Source organism: Colossoma macropomum, unplaced genomic scaffold (assembly GCF_904425465.1).
Source record: "Colossoma macropomum unplaced genomic scaffold, Colossoma_macropomum, whole genome shotgun sequence".
In the NCBI taxonomy this organism is placed as follows: Eukaryota; Metazoa; Chordata; class Actinopteri; order Characiformes; family Serrasalmidae; genus Colossoma; species Colossoma macropomum.
In genome coordinates this window covers 18,430,184-18,455,006 of record NW_023494791.1, presented here as the reverse complement: position 1 = coordinate 18,455,006, position 24,823 = coordinate 18,430,184, and the positions used below count along the sequence as shown (strand labels likewise).

Here is a 24,823-nt window from a genome sequence, read left to right as displayed (position 1 = left end):
GCTAATTACTCTTAAATGCAAAGAAGAAACCATATATAAAGAGGACCCAGAAATGCTGCCGCCTTCTCTGGGCCTGAAATCATTTAAAATGGACTGAGGCAAAGTGAAAAAATGTCCTGTGGTCTGACAAATCAACATTTGAAATTATTTTTGGAAGTCATAGACACTGTATCCTCCAGGGCTAAAGCCCACTCATCTTGTTATCAGTGCACAGTTCAAAAGCCAGTATTCATGATGGTATAGGGGTGCGTTAGTGCACATGGTGTGGGTGACGTGCACATCTGTGAAGGCACCATTAATGCTGAATGATATATACATATTTTGGCAACATATGCTGCCCTTCTGACGACGTCTTTTTCAGGGAAGGCCTTACATGTCAAACCACATTCTGCATGTATTACAGCAGCAGTGCTCAATATTAAAAGAGTCTGGGCGCTAAACTGGCCTGCCTGCAGTCCAGACCTGTCACCCACTGATAACATTTGGCACATTATAAAATGAAAAATATGACAAAGGAGACCCTGAACTGTTGAGCAGCTGAAATCCTATGTTAAGCAAAAAAGGGAAAACATTTAACTTTCAAAACTACAGCAGTCTGCTCGGTTCCCAAACGCTTACAGAGTGTTGTTAAAAGAAGAGGCGATGAAACACAGTGGTAAACATGCTCCTGTTCCAGCTTTTTTGGAATGTGTTGTTGGCATCAAATTCAAAATGAGCATATATTTTTCAAAAAACAATAAAATTTCTTAGTTTTAACATTTGATTTGTTTGTCTTTGTACTATTTTCAATGAAATATAGGGTTCAAATGATTTGCAACTCATTGAATTCTGTTTTTATTTAAATTTTGCCCAACTTTTTTGGAAATGGGGTTGTATTTTTTTTTTTTCTACTGCAGGAGAACTGTCAGTGTTAAAAAGACTTTGTGGATTGAGGTTTTTGTCGTAAAATTTTTGAATTTGTGCATGTTCACTGGATGACCTCTCTATCTGCTGCATCTGTTTTTACCTAGAAGATGACAGAAAACCTGCTGACTCACTTTAAATAGAAGCCATTGGGCAGCTGCTGAACTAGCTACACTCTACCACTACAGGTCTTAGAATGAGACAGACATGAGAGAATGTCTTACCAAAGCTGTTCATCCAGCGTTCAAACACTGAAGCAGCATGAATAGGCAGGAACATGTGAAAACTCTACCCACACCGTTGCATTGGTACTGCATTACTACAGATTCTTCCTTCTGAATGCTAGTCCCATCTCTGTAAGAATGAATCTACAAACAAATTTACAGCTTAATCTACAAATATCTTTGAAGAAATCATGAAAGTGTTCTACAGAAATATATTTTTCATGAATACTTGCTGGCAGAATTCAGCACCTTCCCAAAAGCTTCTATCATAAGTATGTGTCAGTAATTTTTTTCCTTAATACAGGATAACGTCTAAATTATTGTCCATAGTATCTGACTGTAAGCTAAAGATGTATAGATGTGACAGATAGAGATTTGGTTGAAAAATAGTGGACCGCTCCTGTAAGTAGTCAGGGCTGGGCAGAATACTTTAAAAAAGTAGTGAGGGCTGAATACTGAATACACATACACACATTTTCTAGGCTATTTATCCTCTTGGGTCACAGGGGGTGCTGGAGCCTATCCCAACGCCTCTTGTGTGGAAGGCAGGAAACACCTTGGACAGGTCGCCAGTCCATTACAGGGCAGACACACAGACATACACATTCACACACACATGGACAATCCACACAGAAAGGACCCTGGTCGTCTGACTGGGGAATCGAACCCAGGCCCTTTCTTGCTGTGAAGCGACCCACTGCAACACTATGCTTTCTGAATACTGAATAAGCTGTTCTAAATATATTCAGTAATGTAGTCCACTACAATACATAAAAGCAATGCATTCAGAATACATTTAGAATACATATTGACAGTGCATGGGGAAACCTCTGCTGTATTGTGTATTTATTTGATGCTTTTCCTCACTGTTGTTGGTTGGCAGGTTAAATTAATTAAATTAATTAATTTAATTAATCAAATGAATGCAAATCTGAATACAAAATTCTCAACATTATTTTGGCTCTCATTTTGCCTGCTCCCATAATCCCACTGCCCTTTCTTCACCTAAACCAACAATTCGCCCAATATCCCAATATCAAAATCTTGCAAATTTGACTATAAAATGAGTAGCAATGTTATTATTAGTTAATGATATGCATGTATGCCACGCAATGCATGCACAAGTCCAGTGCAATGCCAAAGCTAGGCTTATCACTCGAGAAAACGTCCATTACTCAGTTTAGTCACCCCTCAAAAAGTTTACTTACTTTTACTTAGATTAATAACTGGCTCATGACAGTGATATATCATTCATTTAGGCTTTAGAAGGAGCTTCAGTGTTTGAAAAGAAGCCACTTTTTGTGTTCTTCTTTAGAGAAAGTCTTTATATGTGGTGTGCTGACTTCAAAATGGTCACTTAACAAGCACTGATGGTGTTTCTTTGAAAATTTTTTCAGATTTTTTTTTAATTTAGTGAGTAAATATTCTAAATCTATTCTCCTAACAATGTAAAAGGTAACTGTATTCTGAATACTGCCTTTACAAAATATAACTTGGACTGAACACAGATACTTCATTTTATACACACACACACACACACATTTTCTAAGCCGCTTGTCCTTCTGGGTCACGGGGGGTGCTGAAGCCTGTCCCAGCGGTCATTGGGCAGAAGCAGGAAAAACCTTGGACAGGCTGCCAGTCTATCACAGTGCAATACTTCATTTCTGTGTTCTGAATACATATTCCCAATACTTGTAATCCATTACATCCTAACCTTATAAGTAGTCAATGTAGGTTAGTACTGTGCAAGTAGCAAGCAGTGACTGATACTTTTAATGGCATTTAATATACAAAGTGCTTTGAAGAGTCAGTCTTCAGTTCAGTTCAGTGGTCACTGCCAGAATGAGCAGTGTTTGATGTATTATTTGTATGTTGGGTGTGCAGGTGGAAAAGAGAGAACAGAGTGAAGAACTGGACGACATTGAGAGCAACCTGCTGCTGCCCGCTGGGGTCACCCTGCGCTCAGCCACACTCTCTCTTAAAGTGTACCGTGCTGAGGACATGCCACAGAGTGAGCCTTCCAACATACTGTGAGAAAATAGCAGCCTCATTTCACTACTGTTACAGTGGATTTGACCTTGTGGTTGTTGTTCTGTTCAATTGTCTAGTGGATGATGCCTTTGTCCAGTCAGTGAAGCATATGTTTGGAGGAGAGAGCGACAAGAAAAATCTTGTGGATCCATTTTTGGAAGTTAGCTTTGCAGGAAAAAAGGTAAAACTAGGTGATTTGTTTTGCTGTTTTCTAACATGTTCTAACATGTTGTCCAATGATTAAAACCCAAAACTTTTCTAAAGTGAAGATTTGTTGTAGCATGACTTTTTCCAAAGCATTTTCTATGAAATTGCCATGAAGTTGCTATAAAGTTTCATTATATTGTGACTAGTAGTCAGTGCAGAGTGCAGACTTTTTGGTATGCAAATGTTTGGGCACCATTGACCAAATTACATTTTGTTGATTTTTTTTAAAAGAAGTAAACACAGCCTTTAAAAAAAAAAATCTGCAAATGGTAATGCATAAATAAAAAAAATAGTAATTATCATGTGTATCATAAAGTCTCAGAACTTAAATAACTCGTTCGGACTGGTTAGGCAGGTCAAGAATTGTTGTTAGGAATTGTCTGCAGATGACAATTCCAGAGTGTAAAAAAATCTCTCACTTTTCAATCCTCAACTGCTTAACACTCAACAACTGTTGGGTTCAATAACCGTGGGCTTCCCTGAGCTGGCTGAGGATCTGAAATTGAAGGTTCAAAACAGAGGAAAAAGAGAGGCTGTAAAAACAGATATCAAGCACTTCCAGCTCACAATTTCCACTGAAATGTCATTAAGAAGTGGTAGTTAACGGGAACTGTGTTAGTCAATGCAAAATCTGGAAGGCCAAGAAAACTGTTCCATTAAATATCAGCAAATTGTGGAAGTAATTGTGACTCTATCATTCAAGAAGTTTAAGATGAAAATAGACTGACTTCTACAACAAAACAAAATCCATCATAAACTACTGTAAGAAACGCAAGCTGAATCTGTTTGGCATGGCCCACAGTCACTGGACTTTAACATCGCTAAAAATATGTGAGTATATCTTAAACTTAAAAAGTTAGAAAGTTAAGCATCTCTATTTTCATGCAATAGAATGGGTAAGACAATATGTTCATAACACAGATACAAGTGTGGGACAGATCTAGATTTTATACAGTCACAAGATGATAAAAGTTAATTTTTCAAAAATTGATTGAGCAATGACCCAAGTGCCCTTCACCATTCCTCAAGTCCAGATGTTCACTGTTGAAGTAGAAAACTGTTGAAATTTTAATGTATCGCATTTTTACTTTTCATTTCTATTCAAGCTGTGTACAAAGATCATTGAGAAGAATGCAAATCCTGAATGGAACCAGTTGGTAAACATGCAGGTTAAGGTAAGAAGCATGATGATATATATGATTGTGAATGCTCTTAGTGGAATATATTGCAAGTGATCATCTGTGTGTCTTTAATTTTTTTAGTTCCCATCGATGTGTGAGCGCATCAAACTCACTATGTTTGACTGGTAAGTTCCTGATTTACCAATTAATTTGTTACAAAAGTATATGTGACCTGTGGGAAGAGTTGCCTCCCACTGTTTTACATCATATTTAACTCTACATTGTCACGTTACTTCCCTTTTGGCAGGGATCGCTTCTCAAGCAATGACGCTGTAGGAACCACTTACTTAGATTTAACCAAAATAGCATCTTCTGGTGGGGAAATTGAAGGTAATGTTCCCCATTTCTGCTTCGCAACTGGTAAACTGTATGGATGACACATCAAAACAATTCCATGACAATCCTTGTTGAAAATAGTAAACTAAATAAGTAATTAATATAATTCTAAAATGTAATCACTTAGTCTCTGTGAGGACCATATTGTCGCTGTATGAACAAAAGCATGTATCTTCATTTTTGTTGTTTTTTAGTTTTTCACATAACAAAAAGAATGTTTTTCCTTTTCTTGTAAAATGATAATTTTGAAGAAACCAAGTTTTGTTCTGACATATAATCAAATTTCATATAAAATTGTTAAATTGGTCTGAAATACATTTTTTTTACTTTAGCAGAGACATTTGAAAGTGGAGCGCTTCCAGCAACAGAGGGTATTTACATTTATATATATTTTTGAAAATTCTGATTTAATAACAGTTATTATTTCTTATGATACCTCCTAAAATCTCAAGAATATAGTATGAATATTTTGGTGCTGTGTCACTAGTGTAATGTATATGAACTCTAACTGTCTTGCAGTCTATAACAAACAGCTCTTTTCCTTTTAGTAGATAGAGTTGGAACTGAGGTTGGCTTTCTCCCTGCTTTTGGCCCTTGTTACCTAAACCTCTATGGGAGTCCGAGGGAATTCTCTGATCTTCCTGACCCATATGAGGAGCTCAATTTAGGAAAAGTAAGTGCCATATATGAATTCATCATACTATCAAGGCATAGGTAAATCACTGCAGTTAAAGTGGGTTCTTGGACAGTCACACAGCAGGCATTTGCAAGAGCTTGCCTAAAGATTTTATGATGATTTGTCATTGTTTGCTTTATACAAGGGATTCTTTGAAACATTTTATAGGTAGGCTTTGCCCTGTACACAAAATCAACATTGTGACTGTAGTCAAGGATGATGTTATGGCATGTGTGTGTGTCACAGGGCGAGGGGGTGGCGTACAGAGGGAGGGTTCTTATTGAACTTGCTACTCGGCTGGATGACAAGGTTGACAAGAAATTGGATGACCTCTCCAATGATGACATCTTAGTAGCACAGGTGATGGATTGCGGCACAGACTTGTCATTCCTCCAAATTAGTTTGTTTGTTGCTATGTTTTGGTGCTATGTTTTTATTTGTGAAAATGCACTGAATTAAGGAAATCAAACCTTGAAAAAAAAAAAACAGAGTGATGAGAACGTTAAAACAAATGCTCAGAGATGGCAATTAAGAATATAAGAGGAAATTAAAGTAATTTCGTGAAGTCAGAGATTTTCAAAGTGTGAAATATTGTTGAATGGCCCTCTTTGAGCAGAAATACCAGCGGAAGAGGAAGTACTCTCTGTGTGCAGTGTTCCACAGTGCATGCATGCTCCAGGAGCCAGGGGAACCTATCCAGTTTGAAGTCAGCATTGGCAACTATGGCAACAAGATGGATTCAACATGCAAACCGCTGGCCTCTACCACGCAGTACAGCTGTGCCGTGTTTGATGGTGAGAGGCTTATTATCACCACTGGGATAAATGTGGTACATATCTGGGGACCCTTGGGCAAGTTTAAATGCCTATTGTCTGTGTTTTGTCACAGGAAATAATTACTATTATTTGCCCTGGGCCAACACAAAGCCAGTTGTTATCCTCACTTCCTTCTGGGAGGACATAAGTCATCGTCTGGATGCAGTGAACATTGTTCTTTTCATTGCTGATAGGCTGGTATGTTTTCTCTGTTCCACTTTGTGTACTATGTAGTGTATGTCACATAATGTATCTTGTGATGCACAAATCTAGGACTACACAATAAATTGTTTGGAATATATTGTTACATTGGCCTTTGTTTACTTATCGCAGAAAGCTGCGATATGTAGATGAGCTCTCTAACCAATCATTAAATGTTTTTATGTGTGCTGTGAACATCCTAACAAACCTGAGACCTTCCAGGTGGGCTTCTGTGAGTGTTTGGATTAATCAAGGTATTCACACAATCCCCACACAGGACCACCGCAGAGCAGGTATTATTTGGGTGGTGGATCATTCTCAGCACTGCAGTGACACTGACGTGGTGATGGTGTGTTAGTGTGTGTTGCGCTGATACAAACGGACCAGACTCAGCAATGCTGCCGGGGTTTTTAAACACTGTGTCCATGCACTGTCTGCTTTGTTGGACATACTTTGTCGGTCCACCTTGTGGGTGTAAAGTCAGAGACAATAGCTGATCTGTTACTGCACAATTTGTGTTGGTCATCCTCTAGTCCTGCACCAGTGATTACAGCATGCTGCTCACAGGACGCTGTTGGCTAGATGTTTTTTGGTTGGTGGACTATTCTCAGTCCAGCGGTGACACTGAGGTAATTAAAAATTGCAACAGTACTGCTGTATCTGATCCACTCCTACCAGTGCAACACACACTAACATGCCACACCACGTCAGCGTCACTACAGTGGTAAGAATGATCCATCACTCAAATAATACCTGCTCTGTGATGGTCCTGTGGGGGTCCTGACCATTGTTGAAAATGGGATGGGATAACAAAGTATACAGAATAATAGACAGACTGCAGGATGTAAGCGTAGAACTACAAAGTGCATCTACATAGTAAGTGATAAATTGGACAATGAGTGTAGGCACAACGTTGTGTCCTTAATGAAGTGGACTGTTGGAGTAATCTTAATATGGAAATTTGTCCATATCATACGGCCCTACACTAAATGTTTTTCTTGTCTTTACTAGAAAGCCAACGTCACATCATTGAAGACGGCTATATTCGCGAAAGTTCCTGAGACGCGTTTAGCTGAAATCTGGCTGAAACTAATTAACCAGCTTATCGAAGACCTCAGCGGGTAAAACAAACACCAACAGCAGAATGTGCTTAATCACTGTGTGACTATTGGTATAGCGTTGTTGTATGTCTTAAACCCCAGAGGCAACTGTGTAATTTTCTTGCTCCTTCCACTGGCCTCATTCATTTACTACAAACTTTGGCACTGTGTTTGTTAGTTTCCAGTTACCAGATCTGGAGGGAAAGGCCAACCTGACAGCACTGGATATTCAGATAAAGAAGTTACGAGACAGAGCCATCGTCAGCATCAGAGAAGCAGCCCGCCGCATGAGGGAGGAGGCCACTGATGTTAAAGCCACCCTTACTGACATAGAGGAGTGGCTAGAGCGCCTACAGCAAATTGCAGAGGAGGTTACTGCCTTTATATTTTACATGTTGTTCTGTTATTTAAAATAATTATTAATTTATCTTATTTGATAAGTTGTCTGCAAAAAACACAAAGCGTACAGTATAGCCTGCTTGTCAAAAGGTTTGGGGAAATCTTTCAAATAATGTTTGATTTTAACTGTTAAATTTCAGTTTTCCTCGGTCTCCTGTTGCTCCCATAATCCCACTGCCATCTCATTAACTAAGCAAACAATTCTCGATATACTGATAAAATCTTACAGATTTGACTGCAAAGTGAGTAGCTGTGTGATTTTCAATTAATGACATGTAGGTAATGTAACAATGCTACTCAAAAGTCAGTTGCTGCAGAAGTCCAGAGTAATGCCATTGTATCTTGAACTCAATACAAATACTTAATTTCTTGTAATGTCTTGCACTTGTATTCCACTACATCTCAACCCTTTGAATATCACCCAAAGAACTGTAAATATGAAGTTTATATTGAGGTATTTCTCTCCTGATACAGCCTCAGAACAGCATGCCTGACATCATCATTTGGATGCTGAGAGGAGAGAAGCGTATGGCCTATGCCCGCATTCCAGCCAATCAGGTGCTCTTCTCAACCCACAATGATCAGGCTACTGGAAAATACTGCGGCAAGACACAGACTGTTTTTATGCAGGTAAAGTGCATTGCATTAGTACAGCTCAGCAGCACATTTCACTTCACTGTACACAATGTGTTAAGGAAACATTACTGTTATACATTGTCTGTGTTGCTTCACACCAACATGAATCTCAGTGGAGATTACACCTTTGCAAGCCTGTGCCCGCATAATACTCTGGCATGTTCTCTCCAGTACCCAATGGACAAAAACAAAGGGGTGAAGATTCCTGTTCAGCTGCGTTTGAACGTTTGGCTGGGCCTGTCAGCTCATGAGAAGAAATTCAACACCTTTGCAGAGGGAACATTCAGTGTCTATGCTGAAATGGTAATGCCTTACTGTATTACTAAACTTAATCAGTACACTTTTAGATACAGTTATCAAGCAGATGCTGTGCATTGTATGGATTGTGTAGTACTGTGTTTTATTCGCACTTGATTTTGATGGTTCCCTATATCTCATCTAACTGTTATCAAACAATGTGGTGAAACTCACTTTATTGTCCACAACTTTAGGATTAAGGTTAGGATTATGACTAGGGCTAGAGTTAGGATAAGGACCAGTATTAGGGTTAGGATTAGGACAAACATTGTAAAATGTTCAAAAAAGCAAATGATACAATCACACTTTGATATAAAAGGAACATCCAGAAAAGACCTCATCCTTAATGAGCAAGGATGGGTTAGACTCACCACCTTGCAAAAAGTGCATCTGCAAAAATCCAGCAGTTTAAAAATAACGTTCACCAGCTGAAGGGTTGCGAACCACAAATGAATATGCATGAACTTTGACCTCTTCAGGGGCACCACTTCTGTGATGGAAATCACCACATGGGCTCAGGAATACTTTGACAAACCATTTTTAATAAACACCATCCATTGCTGCATTCACAAATAAAAATTAAGACTCTACTATGCACAGTGAAAGTCATATGTCAACAGTGTCCAGAAACGTGGAACATATTGCAAGCATCAAATTTGGAATGAGCGTATATTAACAAAAAACAAAGACATTCATAAGGCAAAATATTAAATATGTGTTTTGGACCACTTTCAGTGCAATGCAGGTAAAACAGGTGTTACTGTACTGTTACAATTACTGTACATTTAAGCAATACAACACAAGGGAATGTGTTATCGCTAATAACATAGCGGCTGTGATGTTATTTGTGATAACACACAACCTTGAGTGTCCTACTGCTTTTGTACAACAGTTTTTACAAAATAAAGAAACAGAGTAAATCAAAGAAGCCCTGAATTTCATATTGAATATGCTTTAATACTGACAATACCTTCCGCCAAAAAGTACTTCCACAACAAATGAATTGTTGCTATGCAGTGGTAACAGTTCCCTAGCCTGTTGAGCCCTGTGCACAGTCCAAAATAACTGCTGATTCTATAGGCTCACCTTTAGTGGTACAGATAGAGCCGTGGAACTGTAGATATATCAAGTTCAGCTCAGCCTTTTCAGTTGTTGCCAAATTAACCTGAATTTCACACTCTTATTCAGAGTCTGGCCAAATGGTCTGCAGGTCATACGTTATCTTTAAGTCATCCTTTAAGTCCATTTTATCAATTTCTCGTCAAAAGGTTTGTGTGCATAAAGCTTGTCATTACTTGGTAACACATCAGTGGAGTGAAACAGTTTTGGTGTGAAAAAGCTGTGCTGTTATCACAAATATCAGCACTGTTAAAATGCTTTTTCAATCAGATTGTAAGGTCAGGACTAGCTGTTGTATAAAAGTAACAACATACTGACTCATGTAGTTAACCTTATTTACATTCTATTTACCTACAGAAGTCTACAAGGAAACTGCTCAAATGATAACAATCTGAGACTTGCCAACCACCTTCTGAAAGAACGCTTTACTTAAAAGAAAATCCACACAGTTTGAGACAAATGTGTGATGACTTAGGCATGCAGTTAGCACCATGGTAATTGGTGGATTATAAGCTCCCAGTTTGTTAGCAAACTTAAGACACCAGATTTGACTCAGGTTAGAAGAACCAATTTTTGGCTGAAATACATTAAAGTGTAAAAGTTTTTAATCTCTTTTCATATTAATAATTCAACAATAACTTACACAACACAGAATAAAATGTTGTAAACTACACACCACAATGTAAACTAGGGGTTTATTCACAAATTTAAAGTATTTTGGGAACAATAATATATAAGAACAATGTATAAAAAGCAAAGCAAATGTTGTTAAATAATAAACTAAAAACAATTAAATGATTTAAATTTAAAAAGTGAGTATTGAAGTTCTAATAGGAAGTTAACAGAATGTTACAGCACTCTGTTTAAATTGTTTTAACTTATTATTTGAAGTTAACTTAAGATTTCAGGAAACTTATTTTTTAAAGTTATAACATCGAATCATGTTTTACAGTGAGGGTTGAGAATTTTTTCGGTTGGTTTCGATGTCAAAAAATAACAAAAGCATTGCAAAAGATGATTCCACAAAACAGGGTCACATGCACACACTAGAGCTGTTCCTGACTAAAGGTCCCTCCCCGACCAAACCTTGAAAAAGTGCAGGTAAACAATAGAAATAACATAGGATTGGAAAACATTGAAAAACAGAACTTAAACCTAGTTTGAATTAAATTAAATTGAATACAACTGCAACTGACTAGAGAGAGCACTCCTTATACATGTCATTTTTACATATCATTGTTTTCTCTACTTACAAACACAAATATGCTAATGAATGAACGTTTAGAATCCACACTTTTGACAGTAAAGAAAAAGGGGAAGAATTTTTTGTTGTATAAGCCATTGGGGAACTTAGAGGGTTAAAGATAAGGTCTAGCATTTAGGAAGCATCTATAGTAGACCATATAAATAAAGTGTTGCATGTGTTTTCTCTGTGTTTGCTCCCTTACAGTATGAGAACCAGGCTCAGGTGTTTGGAAAGTGGGGCACCACAGGCCTTGTGGGTCGCCATAAATTCTCTGATGTGACTGGGAAGATAAAGCTGAAGCAGGAATGCTTCCTGCCACCACGCGGCTGGGAGTGGGAAGGGGAATGGTTCATCGATCCCGAGAGATGGTGAGATGTGCGAAACATCTAACTAACTGTGAAACACAAAAATGTGGACACGTGAGAGGGTATTGTGCATTGTGCAAGTGTTTGAGAAAGTTTGTGATATTTGAAAAATGACTCAGCAGTTAGAAACATCCTGTAAATGAGAGTGTCTGGGTTCAGCTGGCTTGGTAGATCTCCCCGAGACGTTGTTCACCGTACCCAGCTCACAATCAGAGGAAATGGAGGCTGTTGGCTTAAATATGCAGTTGGCCTCAGGTTCATACACATTCAGTCAGCCAGTCTCTCTCTCTCTGGCTGCTGTGTTTATACAGTCAACTCAGATCATAAACACACTCTGAATGTTCTGCTCTGACCCCACGCTGCCCTCTCTCAGCTATACACCGTTAAAGCCATCAGTCATGCATGGCTTTGAAATGGGTGTGTATGTGTTTGAGAGAGAGTGCAAAAGAATGTGACTTTTTTTTGTGTGTTTCATGCCATGTTTTGTGTGTGTAGGTGTGTTTTCATTTTCATGAATAAATGTCCTGACTTTGTAGGAAAACCAGAGAAAAACAGGACTAAACTTTAATTGCAGATCCAACAAAATAAATGTCACTTGATTTGCCTTTTTGTTTCCTATTGCGAAGAACTTAATACATTTTTAAGTAAGGTGTAAATGTCCAAGTATTTTCCGGTGCTACTGTAGTGTACATATCTCGTTGTTGTATCAAAATCTAAAAAAAATAAATAAATAAATGAAAAGATTAGATGGGCCAATATGGTGAATGGACCAGTAGAAATGGTCAAAAATTACTAAGACCATTATTTATTTATCATCTGGAATACAACTTCTGTATATGAACAGACACTATCATTCAAAAAGTTTGGAACATCACACTTTTCAACAATGTAAAACCAGCTTTGTTGCAGATATATGTACAAAATGATTCTGTTAAGATGCTACTACTTTGAAACTTCACAGGTTACAAATAATTTGTAGAAAAATTCATCTAGAAAGAACTTTTAGATGTGTCCAGAATGATGAACAGAGCTATGGATGATAATGCATAATTAAATAATTATATAGAAAGCCTTGTATTTGAAAAGGCATATAAGCTATAAATTAATTGCAGTTAATAGATAAATACGGTATATTTAAGTTATTATTGAATACAATAACATCAGCATAATATGTTTTATATGTTTCAAAAATTATATTATACCATAGTATATTAAAAGAGAGAGTGTTTTTTTTTGCTTCTCAAATAGTTAGTATTTTAGAAGATAAAAGATTTTGTTATGACAATAACAAAACATATAATACAAATGGGATTTATATATGACCCCAAACAATTCTGTGTCTGTATGTGTATTTGCCTTTGGATCAGTCTGCTGACAGAGGCCGATGCAGGGCACACAGAGTTCACGGATGAGGTGTTCCAGAACGAAAGCCGTTTCCCTGGTGGAGAGTGGAAGCCTGCGGCTGAGCCCTACACTGACGTGGTGAGGAAGAGAGGCCTGCCAGCACCATGCAGGAAAAGACCTCTGATAGGCTTTCACTGAACTCACTGTCATTACAGTTCAAAGCAACAGCACTGAAAAACCTTTCATACCAAACTGTGTTTCTTCTTCTTAATGTGTTAGAGTACTTAGTCATCATGCTGTTATCTGAATAACAGCAGCCCTAGAATTGCCCACCAGAAGACTCCAGTCTAGACACACTGCTTCTCTAAATGTTCTCTTCCTGGTACTTGTCAGTGACAGTTTAACAGAGGCGGGTGCTGTAACTTGAGCTTGCTTTCTGAACAATGAGTGAACCAATTAAACAGAGCACAGCTGCTGGTTAAGGATGGTGAAAAGCAGTGTGTTATGCAGTTTGTAAATGTGTGGAATGATGATGTTTGTGCTGTGCAGAATGGAGAGAAGGCCCAGAGTCCAGAGGAGATCGAGTGTCCTCCAGGGTGGAAGTGGGAAGACGAGTGGAGCTTTGACAGCAACAGAGCTGTGGATGAGAAAGGTTTGTAAATGTGGTAGCTGAAAAACATCACCATATCACTCTAATAAGCACTGTTCGAGATGAATTAGTTTTATGTGAGGAGGTAATGTAGTATAGGTCATTACTGACAAGAGCCATGATTTTACTGTTGTATGTTTTTTGTTTTTTTCTGCAACATCTGTAAGCCTTTACAAATAGTCATTTCAGAGTGAATGATCCTCAGTAATTGACTGAACCTGTAAAAGTAGTCCTTTTTGAATAGACCTGACAGTAATGTTAAAACAAAACCTCCTAATAGACCAGGTGCTGTGTTGTTGGCTGTGGTAAGTTGGGAAAATTATATTTATACTTTACCCTGCAAACAAATGGCTTGTGAAATTTCTTATAAATTACATTACATAACTCCTGTGGTAAAACGATTTCAACTCAAACAGTGCTATCACACCAATTTGGTATAATAACAAATGATTTTTTGATGGTTAGATGCCTGTGTGCTTCTATTATATACTATAAAACTTTGAACACTTAGTATAGTGCTTAATTCTGTCTTACCTAACATCTCACAGGCAATATTTTTAGAGACTTTGAAACTGTCCATTTATCTTGTTCAAATCTTCTGCTAGGCAGGGCTTAACCATTTGAGGATAATGTTTAATTGCAGTTATATTGCTCCTTGCATTTACTATATAATTATTATTATTTATCTATTGTACTTAAAAATAGTTCTTTAGGGGTTTTTCATTAAGGGCAGTGGTTGTATATAGAACCGTGAATACTTTAAAAAAAAACATTTAAATGCATGAATGGATCTTTGCATGGTTAAATGGTTCTTCTGTATACCTGTTGTATGTGGTTCTTCAAAGCACCAGAAAGGGTTCTGCTATTCCCTTTTTCTGCTATTGACTTTTCTGCTAAGAGTGAACGTGCTATAAAACATATGTGTATGTTACGTTGTTAGGAGACCCTTGTATCTGCTAAATGGCAAGGAATTAGAAGAAGAGGGAAAAAACATTCTTTACTTTAAATGGAAATTAATGTAACAAGATTTTATTCTGAGTAATTTTGGACGATTTCTATTGGTTCATGGATTATGAAATCTTCACACAATATAAAGAGCAGCTGGTGTTCTGTTGAAAAATAAAAAAGAAAAGAAAAGCTCAAAATTGAGATACCAAATACCAAATTGAGATACCAGCTATGATTTAGGTCTCTTTTTTTTTATTAACAACAAATATATAGTACAAGAGACAGACAAATAAGTTTAGACAAGACAACCCACAAAAAAAAAACTGACAACAGACAGACATGCACATATACACATACACCCATTCAACATCTTTGTACATAAAATACAATAGTCTATTACATCAATAATAAGTAGGCAATTTAGGTCTCTTTAGATTTAAGTGTTCAAGCTCCAGACTATTTTTTTTGGACTTTCAACATCAAATGGTGTGCCAGACTGGCAGTTCATGAACTGTGCATGCTTAGGTTAAATTTCTCCACTTAAAAATTGTTAAGGCAATATAATTAAAATCACATCTCTTGTGATATGAAAATTGCACTCTTCTAAATCAAGATTTCGATATAAAATGATTAATCATTCAGCCCTACCACCAGGGTAGTTCAGACACATGCATGTGCATGTTAGCTAGAGCAAAATGTATCAGCATGTGGAATTGGAGATTACTGTTTGCTACTGAGTTTTGTCTCTGTATAAAGAAACACTACACTGCCTTTATTATTGGATGGACTGGCAATATATATATATATATATATATATATATATATATATATATATATTTTGTCTTAGCATTAAAGGGTTTAGAGAGAACGTGTGTAAGAAAGATGATGAACTATGTGATGTTTCGGTTCTTCAGGTTGGGAGTATGGCATCACTATTCCTCCAGATGATAAGCCTAGGTCCTGGGTAGCAGCAGAAAAAATGTACCATGTCCACCGCAGGAAGAGACTGGTACGGCTCCGTAAGAAGACAGCAAACACCCCCACTGTAGAGGTGAGGACCTATAATGAAGCCATTGTTCAGAAATGATGATCTAACCTAGTCTGTGATTCACTGTCATAGTGTCAGACATTTCCCCCATGGCTGTGGTTCAGCTGATGTTCATGTTTCATGGTAGACTTAAATCACCAGCAGTGTCAAGGTAACTACATACAACAACAAACATTGCGTGAATTCTGGAGGCTCACAGCATTTCCCAAAATCCTACACCTTATGATGAAAATGGACAGGGTGGTAGTGTTAGAATAGTAATAGAAGTATGCAAGTAAACATCATGTCTGAGCAGCCATAACAACAGGACTGCACTGTCTCAAGAACCTGTTTTTAGCTTCATATGGTTGTTACAGGTAGTAGCAATTTACTAAATGCATGGGCGCAATATATTGATATAATGGTGTAATTTGCCCTGTCTCTTCAGCTGCTGCTATTGCAGCATGACTCAAACATAATAGAGCAAATAACCTGGTGTACTTTTCTTCCTTTTAGTCATCTTAATGACTTGTGATTTTTTTTTTACATATAAAGAGAAGTTAATAAATAAATAAATAAATAAATTTTATTACTGTCATGTCTCAACAGAAGAAAGAAGCAGGTGATGGCTGGGAATATTCCTCTCTGATTGGCTGGAAGTTCCACAGAAAGGAGCGTTCCTCAGATACATTCCGGCGCAGACGCTGGAGGAGGAAGATGGCCCCGGCTGACAGCGTGGGCGCTTCGGCCATCTTCAAACTGGAGGGAGCGTTGGTGAGAACACTGTCAATTCTGTTAAAATAATAATATTTCATTTTAAGTGGTCCCTATGAAGAAGAATTTTAAATAAACTGTTGTTTGTGATGTCCAAACCAACACATTTTTATATATCCATCTGTTCAACCTACAGTAGTTTAGCCCCACCCATTCACACTGAGAAAAAACTGACTGTGAGACACAATGCAGGGCAGCCAATCGGAGGCTATATACATATATTAGTAACAAATCCAGCCTGTTTAATTCTGAGGGATAAATAGAGGTTGGAAAATGGTCACGTAAAAAACAAATTAAATCAATTTTTGGTGGATAAATGTACAACATCATACGTGATCCCACAACATCATACGTAATCCTTAGGGGAAAAAATAAAAATTCAAGAAAAAATGTAGGATATGGCCCATTTAAGAGACTATCTAGAGTTTTTTTTTTTTCTGATAACTAATCAGCAGTTTCTTTGGATCCTTGTCAAACCACATGATTAACAGTGCCCTCTCTTTCAATCAATCCATCAAACAGTCAGTCAAAATGTATTCATATAGCACCTTTCAAAAAAATCTAATTGTAGTTCAAAGTGCTTTACAAATGATTGACAAAATGTTAGATGTTAAAATAGATTTAGAGACTAATACACATTGAGTTGAATAAGACAACAATAAAGATGGGGAGTTAAGATAATAAAAAAAAATACTAAAAGATAATATAAGCAATAGAAATAACAGAAATGAAATTATGAAATATTGCAATAAATAAATTGAAAACAGTAAAAGGTTAATAAAGTAAAATTAATTGAAATAAATAAAACTGATCAATAGTAAAATGTTGAAAACAAAATAAGTAATAATGATGATAAATAAAATAAGTGTAAATATAAGAATGATAAAATTACAAAGCACTGCATGAAAGCCAGACTAAATAAATGAGCTTTTAGTTTACATTTAAAAATATCAATATTTTCACTTCCTCTCACATCCACTGGAAGTAGCTACCTCTGATGACACTGCCCAGGGGAAGCATGTACAAATTGAAAGTAACGGTCCTAAAAGTGATCCTTGTGGTACCCCAGGTAACCTCAAAGTGTTTGGAGAAGTGGTCATCCATAGATGCAAAAAAAAATGTTCTTCTGCAAAGATATGAGGTGAACTATATATGAAATTGGTATAAACATGCTGGATGATAAAACATACGGGTTCCTTTTCCTTAAAAGAGGTTTTACTAAAGCAGTTTTAAAATCAGTGGAGAAGACACCAAGCTGTAAGGACTGATTTACAATGGCATGGATGTCTTCTGATACAGAATTAAAAATAGTTTTTAAAAAAGGGAGGTTGGAATTGGGTCAAGGGGACACATGGGGGGCTTCAGTTCTGTTACTGTTTTCCTTAGAGTTTCAGCATCAACCACGCCAAAACATTCCCACTTCACATAACTCTGTGCACAGGATATAGGTAAAAATACGGCCTGGTTGTTCTGCTGTCAGATACTAAATCTAATGTTTATTATTTTCTCCATGAAGTAGCTGGCTGACTTTTCACATTAAGAGCCTGGAAGTTCAATATTGTATTTAGTTGTGGGGTTTACCAATCTATTGTACTAAAAATCTGTCTGTGGTTGTGAATGTTGGCGTTCATCAGGTTTGAGAAATATGCTTGCTGTGATGTTTGAATTGCTTTGCTGTGATTTTAACTTCTTCAATGAGTGTATTGTGATGGATTACTACTTTTGTTTTTCACTATCTGTGCTCAGCAATTTTGCAGTCTCTTTTTAGTTCCAGGGTTTGATCATTTTCCATGGGGGAGCTGTTTTTGTAGTTATTTTCCTGGTTTTAATTGGAACAATGCATCAAGCACTGCTTTTTTTATGGTTGAAATCATTAACTAAGTCTTTGCAGGATGACAGTAAGACATTATTTTGTAGGTTGCAAAATGTGATGTGAGAGTTTTAGCTACATCAGGGGTAATGTAGAATTTTTTGACAGTACGTCCTGTGGTAGCCTACTTGGCACGGGATGATCAAAACACACACAGTGGTGGTTAGGCGGAGCCAGATCAGTGACCGAAGATATTATTGTGAAGACCATATGCTATAATTAAATCCAAGGCCTGTCCTTGTTTGTGCATCGGTACGTTACCATGCTGTTTAAGAGCCATACATTGCAACAATTCTAAACTCGTTGGCTCTGGTATCTGCTACATTATCAACATATATGTTAAAATCACTATATACTGTAACTGCAAAGAAACGAGGCTGAGGATTTTAAAAAACAGTGTTATATTCAAAGGCTTGTAATGTGCCACATCCCAGCCTTTCAGTGTCTCTCTGTAGATTACTGCTGTCCCTTCACCCTTTTTCCCTCTCTGGATGAATAGGAAAAGGTGTAGCTGTGGTGGACAGACCTTAGCCAATCTGGCGGGTGCATCTGTGCCCAGCCAGGTCTCAGCAGGAAAAAGACAGTCCATATTATGATCATTAATGAGGTCATTGCAAAAGGATGTGTTTGTTAACACCCTTATATTAAAAAAGAGCCATGTTGATTTCTGTCAGTTTTGCAGCTGAAAGTGAGTTCCTGTTTATGGGAACTGTGACTAAGTTATGTATATTTGGCCCCTCCATAGCTCTGTTTGCAGTGTTGTACCGGGTTGTGATGATAGAAAAGCAACAGGGATAGGTGTGGTAGATAGTCATGGTGAAATACACTGGGCTAGTCCTGTGAAGTTTGTGGAGTTAGTCAAAAGCTGCTCTGGATTTTCTTCAACATAACTGCTAATAACCTCATAGATCACAGAGTGGGGAATTTCAGAGGTCATTAAACAATCACTGTCCTAAGAAAACCTCAAGAATCTCGTATGCACACACACATTTTCTAAGCCGCTTATTCTTCTGGGTATCTCAGAAACATTAAAATAGAACAAAAATTGTGACATTTGTCAATGTTACTAATGTGAAAACAAAAACACTTAGAAAAGCTCAGTAAGTGTTTTCAAACGGTGTAAGAAATAAAAACGAAAAACTAAAAAAAACGAAGCTTTCTTATAACAGCAATGAATGGCTGCATTTAACGTAGTCGTTCTGTTTATATTTGGTTTTTAGGGGGTAGACATTGATGAGAAAACCAGCAAGAAAGATGCAGCCAAGCTTTTTGGTGCCAACACACCCACAGTTTCCTGCAGCTTCAACAGTGAGTATAGCGTTGATTCATGGCACCTAATTAAAGCCCTGTGTAACAGATCCCTGCTGCTGATTTGCTCCTGCTCCCACGTACCACTCCCTTTCCTCTGAGGAAGTCTGGACTCCTGGAAACAAGCTAGATTAAATATCCTTTAGAAATGCCAGTTCAGGCTCTGAATGGCGCTGATTAAAAGTGAAATAATTGACATTCCTATAGCAAAACTCAAGAGTGCAGCCTACAAGTGTTTTACAACAACAAAGTTGTTCCTGCTGAGATTTAAGAAAACATTTTAAGACACTACCATTAAGTTTTCATCTAGGAAAGGAATGATTCAAACATCAGAAAATCCAAGAAAATATTACATCGGTTTACTTGTTACTATTTAATTTTATGCAGAATTTGTACACTATTTACATCGTCATACTGTTTAAATGTTTTTTTCAGGGTCATTCATGTATCATCTCCGAGTGTATGTCTATCAAGGCAGAAACCTTCTTCCTATGGACAAAGACAGCTTTTCGGGTGAGAAATCTTCCACAGAAAGGAATAGTTATGAAACTTTCAAATAAATTGCAAAATTTACCTCTGCTTTTCCTGCAGTGGTAGTGTATGTGCTTAGCACTGTAGTTGTTTGGTCATTTGCATTTGGTTTTCCTACAGATCCCTACTGCCATGTGTCTTTTCTCCATGTGAGCAAGACCACAGAGATCATTAAGGCCACCCTCAACCCTACATGGGACCAGACACTCCTCTTTAATGACATTGAAATCTATGGAGACCCTCAGACAATTGCTCACAATCCACCCAGTGTGGTCCTGGAGCTTTTCGACAGTGACCAAGTGGTATGAAATCTACTTAACCAGAGTCTTTATGATAATACTGACTTCAGCTTTCAGTGACTACTCTATGGGTGCTCACACTAACTCAGCTGTAGTTTTAATGACTCATCAGAGAAGTATTGCTAAAAACAATTAGTATTCAGAATATAATAGTACGTTTCTATAAGATGATACACTCTAAAAGTGGAGGAAATCTGCTGTGTTGTGTTGATGTAGTTCTGTGTTGCAGGGGAAGGATGAGGCCATGGGAAGGTGCATTTGTCCCCCGGTGGTAAAGCTAAATCCTAGCTTACAGGTGACCCCAAAGTTGCTCTGGTTCCCTGTCACTATGAAGGGCCGAAGTGCTGGGGAAATGCTGGTGGCAGCCGAGCTACTGCTGAAAGATAAAGTATGTTAATATCATTGGATCACTGACCTTCATCTGCAGGGACCTTGTCATTTTTGCAGGATTTAGTGGTCACCCTTAAGAAGGCCTGGACTGAAGCTTAGGCTAAGAATTGTATAGATTTACAGTCTATATGTACTCTTCTTTGCAAAGATCTTCGGCCCTTAAGAAAAAAAACAATATCATGATAAATTTTCACAGTACACAATATGTAACAATATATGACATCTGATGTGCTGGAACAGGTAAAAAAGAGCCAGTAGTGTCGCATTTTAAAAAATACCAACAGAAACATTATGCACAGATGATGTTAATTTGATGTTTTACATATTGCTCTGCACTAAATCTCCTTAAACATAACATAGTTATGTTCTCTTTGTAATTTAACATGCAGTTGGTCAGTGTTCTTTAAGTACTCATGATATTCGTGATATACTCTATTGTAAGCTTATTGTGATATTATTGTGATAATTTTTATTTATATTACTCAGCCCCAATGTAAAACTGTTTATCTGAGCAGAAAGTGTTTATTTGTTCAAAAGAATATTAGAATTAAATATTATTATAATATTCGATTTCAGGAACCAGTCTTGTGTTTTTCTAACTGTGCTGTTTCTTCTAACAAGAAATTCTTGTTACTCTTTACTGTATTTATGTGTATTTGTATGTATTGTAATGTTATGTAGTGTTTTTTAAATAATTTTAAACAGTTCTCATGACTGCCTAAGACTAATATAAGCCCCAAGCAATATGGTAAAAACTGTCACCTGCTGGAGAAAGTTGGTGCTCTAGCTGGTGCCCAGTGGGGCCATAAATACCTTGACAAGTCCACAGAAAAGGAGCAAATAGTATAAAATAGCATATGTAAAATTTGTTTCTAGGTTTTTTGTAGTACATGGAACTGATCAGAGTTTTCTGTAGAAAGTTGAGACATTCATATTCATGTTCTTTATGTAACTCAGCCATATGTAAGTACATCTTCAGTTTTAAAACTCTGAAAATGCATCCCCATTTGTTTTTCCTTGATATTTTTCCCTGTGCACAGAGAATGGTATTTGTGCCAGCCACTTTTGGGACTCTTTTCTCATCCATTTGAGAAACTCATTTAATAACTACAAATTTTATAACAGTGCTGCATTACGCACTGGTCCTTTTTGCTGTTAGCAGTTTAGTTCTGATGTTGTGAACCTCAAATGAACTGTTTTCCTCTTTTCCTCTGTGTCCAGACAAATGAGTCTGCAATGCCCCTGGTTCCACCCAGAAGAGCTGAGAAGCTGTACATGGTGCCTCAGGGGATCAGGCCTGTGGTGCAGCTTACTGCGATTGAGGTAACACAGTCAAGCACGTCATCCACATTATTTTCTCTGTGTTAGGAAGACGCAGCAGGGAAGAAGGAAGTAATTGCCTACACCACACCTTTCCCTGAGCTTGTGTGTGTGTGTGTGTGTGTATGTGTTTATGCATGGACTTCATAGATCCTGGCCTGGGGTTTGAGGAACATGAAGACCTATCAGATGGCTGCTGTATCCTCACCCAGTCTCATTGTGGAATGTGGGGGGCACACTGTTCAAACTGCTGTCATCAAAAACATCAAGAAAAACCCAAATTTCCCTGGATCAGTTCTGTTCCTTAAAGTGGTATGGTCCATATACTTATGTAGCCCAAATAGTAAAGACGCACTTTTATAAACCCAGTTCGATAAATTCAGTTAGTATTTAAACTTATTATTCACCTATTACTACCTCTATTCATGTATTACTACCTCTATAAATGATTCTGTGACTACTCTGAAAGTTGTATGTATATGTAGTAGGGAATTGAAGTGGAAGCCCGCATGCAGACCCTTGTAATTTAAGGGGTTAAGAATAATGTTGATACTTAAAACATGTTTCCCTAACATTGGTCTTAGTTGACTTTGCTTCACTGGATCTGCTTTGTGGAAAATATTTACATTTTTTATTAGATCAAGTAATTGATCACGCATAAACTAACCCTAACCAAAAATTGGTTTCGTGAACCTACAGGCTTTAATATCTGTGTGCGCTGAACTCTACTCATATTGTGTATGTAAATGTTTCTCTTTGTAGCTTCTCCCCAAAGAAGAGATGTACACTCCACCTATTGTGCTGAAAGTGATAGATCACAGACCCTTTGGCCGGAAACCTATTGTTGGCCAAAGCACTATAGACTCTTTGGAAGAGTTCAGGTGTGATCCTTACATGGACACTGCTGAAGTGTCCAGAACTGCCAGAGGTAAAAGATCCACTGATATAATTTGCAGTAATTTTATTTTTGTAGTATTTTGTGGTCATATTTTTGTAAACAACACTATAACACATTATAATGTTTTGTATTCCCTGTGTGTTTCATTTTTTTAGTGGCCATGATAGCAGCAGCCCCTGGAGACGTGATTATTGACATAGAAGACAGAAGACCAGTCCTAGACAGTCAGGTGCAGATAGTCTTTCTCTGAATAATGGCAAATACCCACCATGACTGAAAGCATTTAATTACAGTCACTGACATATCCTGTTTCAGAAACTGAAAACTGAGTAAATGTAGCTGAATGTCATTGATGTATTTATTTATTTATTTATTTATTTATTCATTGACTGATTGATTGACTGATTGATTGATTGTCTCTCATGCCTTTATTTCTACAGCCTGCTGAAAAGGTACGTTTTTACATCTGTTTTTGTATCAGATCTGAAACATAAGAACTTGAAACAGAAGTCAGCTGTTGTGGGTTTACAGCGCTATATTTGATTCTCTCTAAATCCTAGGTGGATGAAGCTGTGGACTGGTGGAGTAAATTCTTCGCCTCTGTTGGAGAGCATGAGAAGTGTGGCCCGTATCTCCAGAAGGGTTATGCCACTTTATCAGTAAGTTCACTTAGCCCTCTCTCACCGTCCTGAAATGCGTTTTGTAGAGCAGATTGATCTGTACAACAAGCACATCTGTTTTTCAGGTCTATCAGAATGAACTTGAGGCAGTGCCAGATTTCCATGGGCTGACAGATTTCTGTAATACTTTCAAACTGTTCAGAGGAAAGACTGACGATGATGAAGAAGATCCCTCTGTAGTGGGGGAGTTTAAGGCAAGTATTGTTTAAATGATTACAGTCAGTATTTAAAAATGGCTGCTATTCAGAAAGCTCTCTTTGCTGTGTTCCAGGTGAAGGATTTTTCAGTGAAATCTGAGCTGCTGTAGTTAAAAGCACTGGTAGGGCAAATGTCATATAGTGGTAGTTGATGTTAGTCTGCCATCTAGTGGTGATGTTGTAAGAGTGACGCTGTCATTCATCTAAAGTCAGTCCAGTCAGTTTCAGCTTTACACCATACATTTTCCCTACTAGCATTTGCAGTGTAGATCATAGAGACTTATTTAGCCTTTGAGTCTTAGTCAAACAGGGCTTGACATCAAACTATAAAATTTTCATTTCAAATCCAGTGCAGCTGATCACTAAGATAAATGTTTAGACAGTTAGGCTTTAATACTCTGAATGTGTTCACAGGGTTCTTTTCGAGTATACCCCTTATCAGATGACCCTGAAGTCCCAGCACCTCCTCGGCAGTTCAGAGAGTTACCTGAAAGTGGACCTCAGGAATGTGTGGTTAGAATCTATGTGGTGCGCTGTATTGACCTACAGCCTAAAGATAATAACGGCTTGGTAAGGATTCAGAAACCACAGCTGTAGATCACGGAAAGTTCATTGTACGATAAACAAAACTTTTGGTTTGGTTGGCAGTGTCCTGTGTTTATACTCTTGCTCTTTTTAGTGTGATCCTTACATCAAGATAACTCTGGGGAAGAAAACCATTGATGACAGAGATAACTACAGACCGAACACACTAAACCCTGAGTTTGGAAGGTCAGAGGTTGTTGAATACTCATGAAATGCTTGTGAAAATTATGAAATAAGGAACGTACAGGCAAGCCATCTGATGTAATG

At 37.6% G+C, this 24,823-nt stretch overlaps 1 protein-coding gene across 2 annotated transcripts in view; it reads left to right on the top strand.

Annotated features, from left to right (window-relative positions):
* The window catches only part of myofl (myoferlin like), a 39,061-nt gene that overhangs the window by 8,869 nt on the left and 5,369 nt on the right, over positions 1-24,823 (top strand). Inside the window, exons 12-43 of one of the 2 annotated variants that reach the window (XM_036574235.1) lie at positions 3,012-3,138; positions 3,236-3,339; positions 4,472-4,540; positions 4,628-4,671; positions 4,794-4,876; positions 5,215-5,253; positions 5,434-5,555; positions 5,805-5,918; positions 6,175-6,352; positions 6,447-6,571; positions 7,586-7,695; positions 7,853-8,045; positions 8,548-8,703; positions 8,881-9,012; positions 11,576-11,739; positions 13,104-13,218; positions 13,630-13,732; positions 15,592-15,728; positions 16,314-16,478; positions 19,569-19,656; positions 20,092-20,169; positions 20,308-20,489; positions 20,716-20,874; positions 22,098-22,199; positions 22,347-22,508; positions 22,959-23,124; positions 23,250-23,323; positions 23,535-23,546; positions 23,655-23,753; positions 23,840-23,968; positions 24,386-24,541; positions 24,651-24,742. In XM_036574235.1, the coding sequence (XP_036430128.1) occupies positions 3,012-3,138; positions 3,236-3,339; positions 4,472-4,540; positions 4,628-4,671; positions 4,794-4,876; positions 5,215-5,253; positions 5,434-5,555; positions 5,805-5,918; positions 6,175-6,352; positions 6,447-6,571; positions 7,586-7,695; positions 7,853-8,045; positions 8,548-8,703; positions 8,881-9,012; positions 11,576-11,739; positions 13,104-13,218; positions 13,630-13,732; positions 15,592-15,728; positions 16,314-16,478; positions 19,569-19,656; positions 20,092-20,169; positions 20,308-20,489; positions 20,716-20,874; positions 22,098-22,199; positions 22,347-22,508; positions 22,959-23,124; positions 23,250-23,323; positions 23,535-23,546; positions 23,655-23,753; positions 23,840-23,968; positions 24,386-24,541; positions 24,651-24,742 (3,779 nt within the window). Of the gene's footprint in view, positions 1-3,011; positions 3,139-3,235; positions 3,340-4,471; positions 4,541-4,627; positions 4,672-4,793; positions 4,877-5,214; positions 5,254-5,430; positions 5,556-5,804; positions 5,919-6,174; positions 6,353-6,446; positions 6,572-7,585; positions 7,696-7,852; positions 8,046-8,547; positions 8,704-8,880; positions 9,013-11,575; positions 11,740-13,103; positions 13,219-13,629; positions 13,733-15,591; positions 15,729-16,313; positions 16,479-19,568; positions 19,657-20,091; positions 20,170-20,307; positions 20,490-20,715; positions 20,875-22,097; positions 22,200-22,346; positions 22,509-22,958; positions 23,125-23,249; positions 23,324-23,534; positions 23,547-23,654; positions 23,754-23,839; positions 23,969-24,385; positions 24,542-24,650; positions 24,743-24,823 lie in introns of both variants that reach the window. The other variant, XM_036574234.1, reaches the window with a different exon arrangement.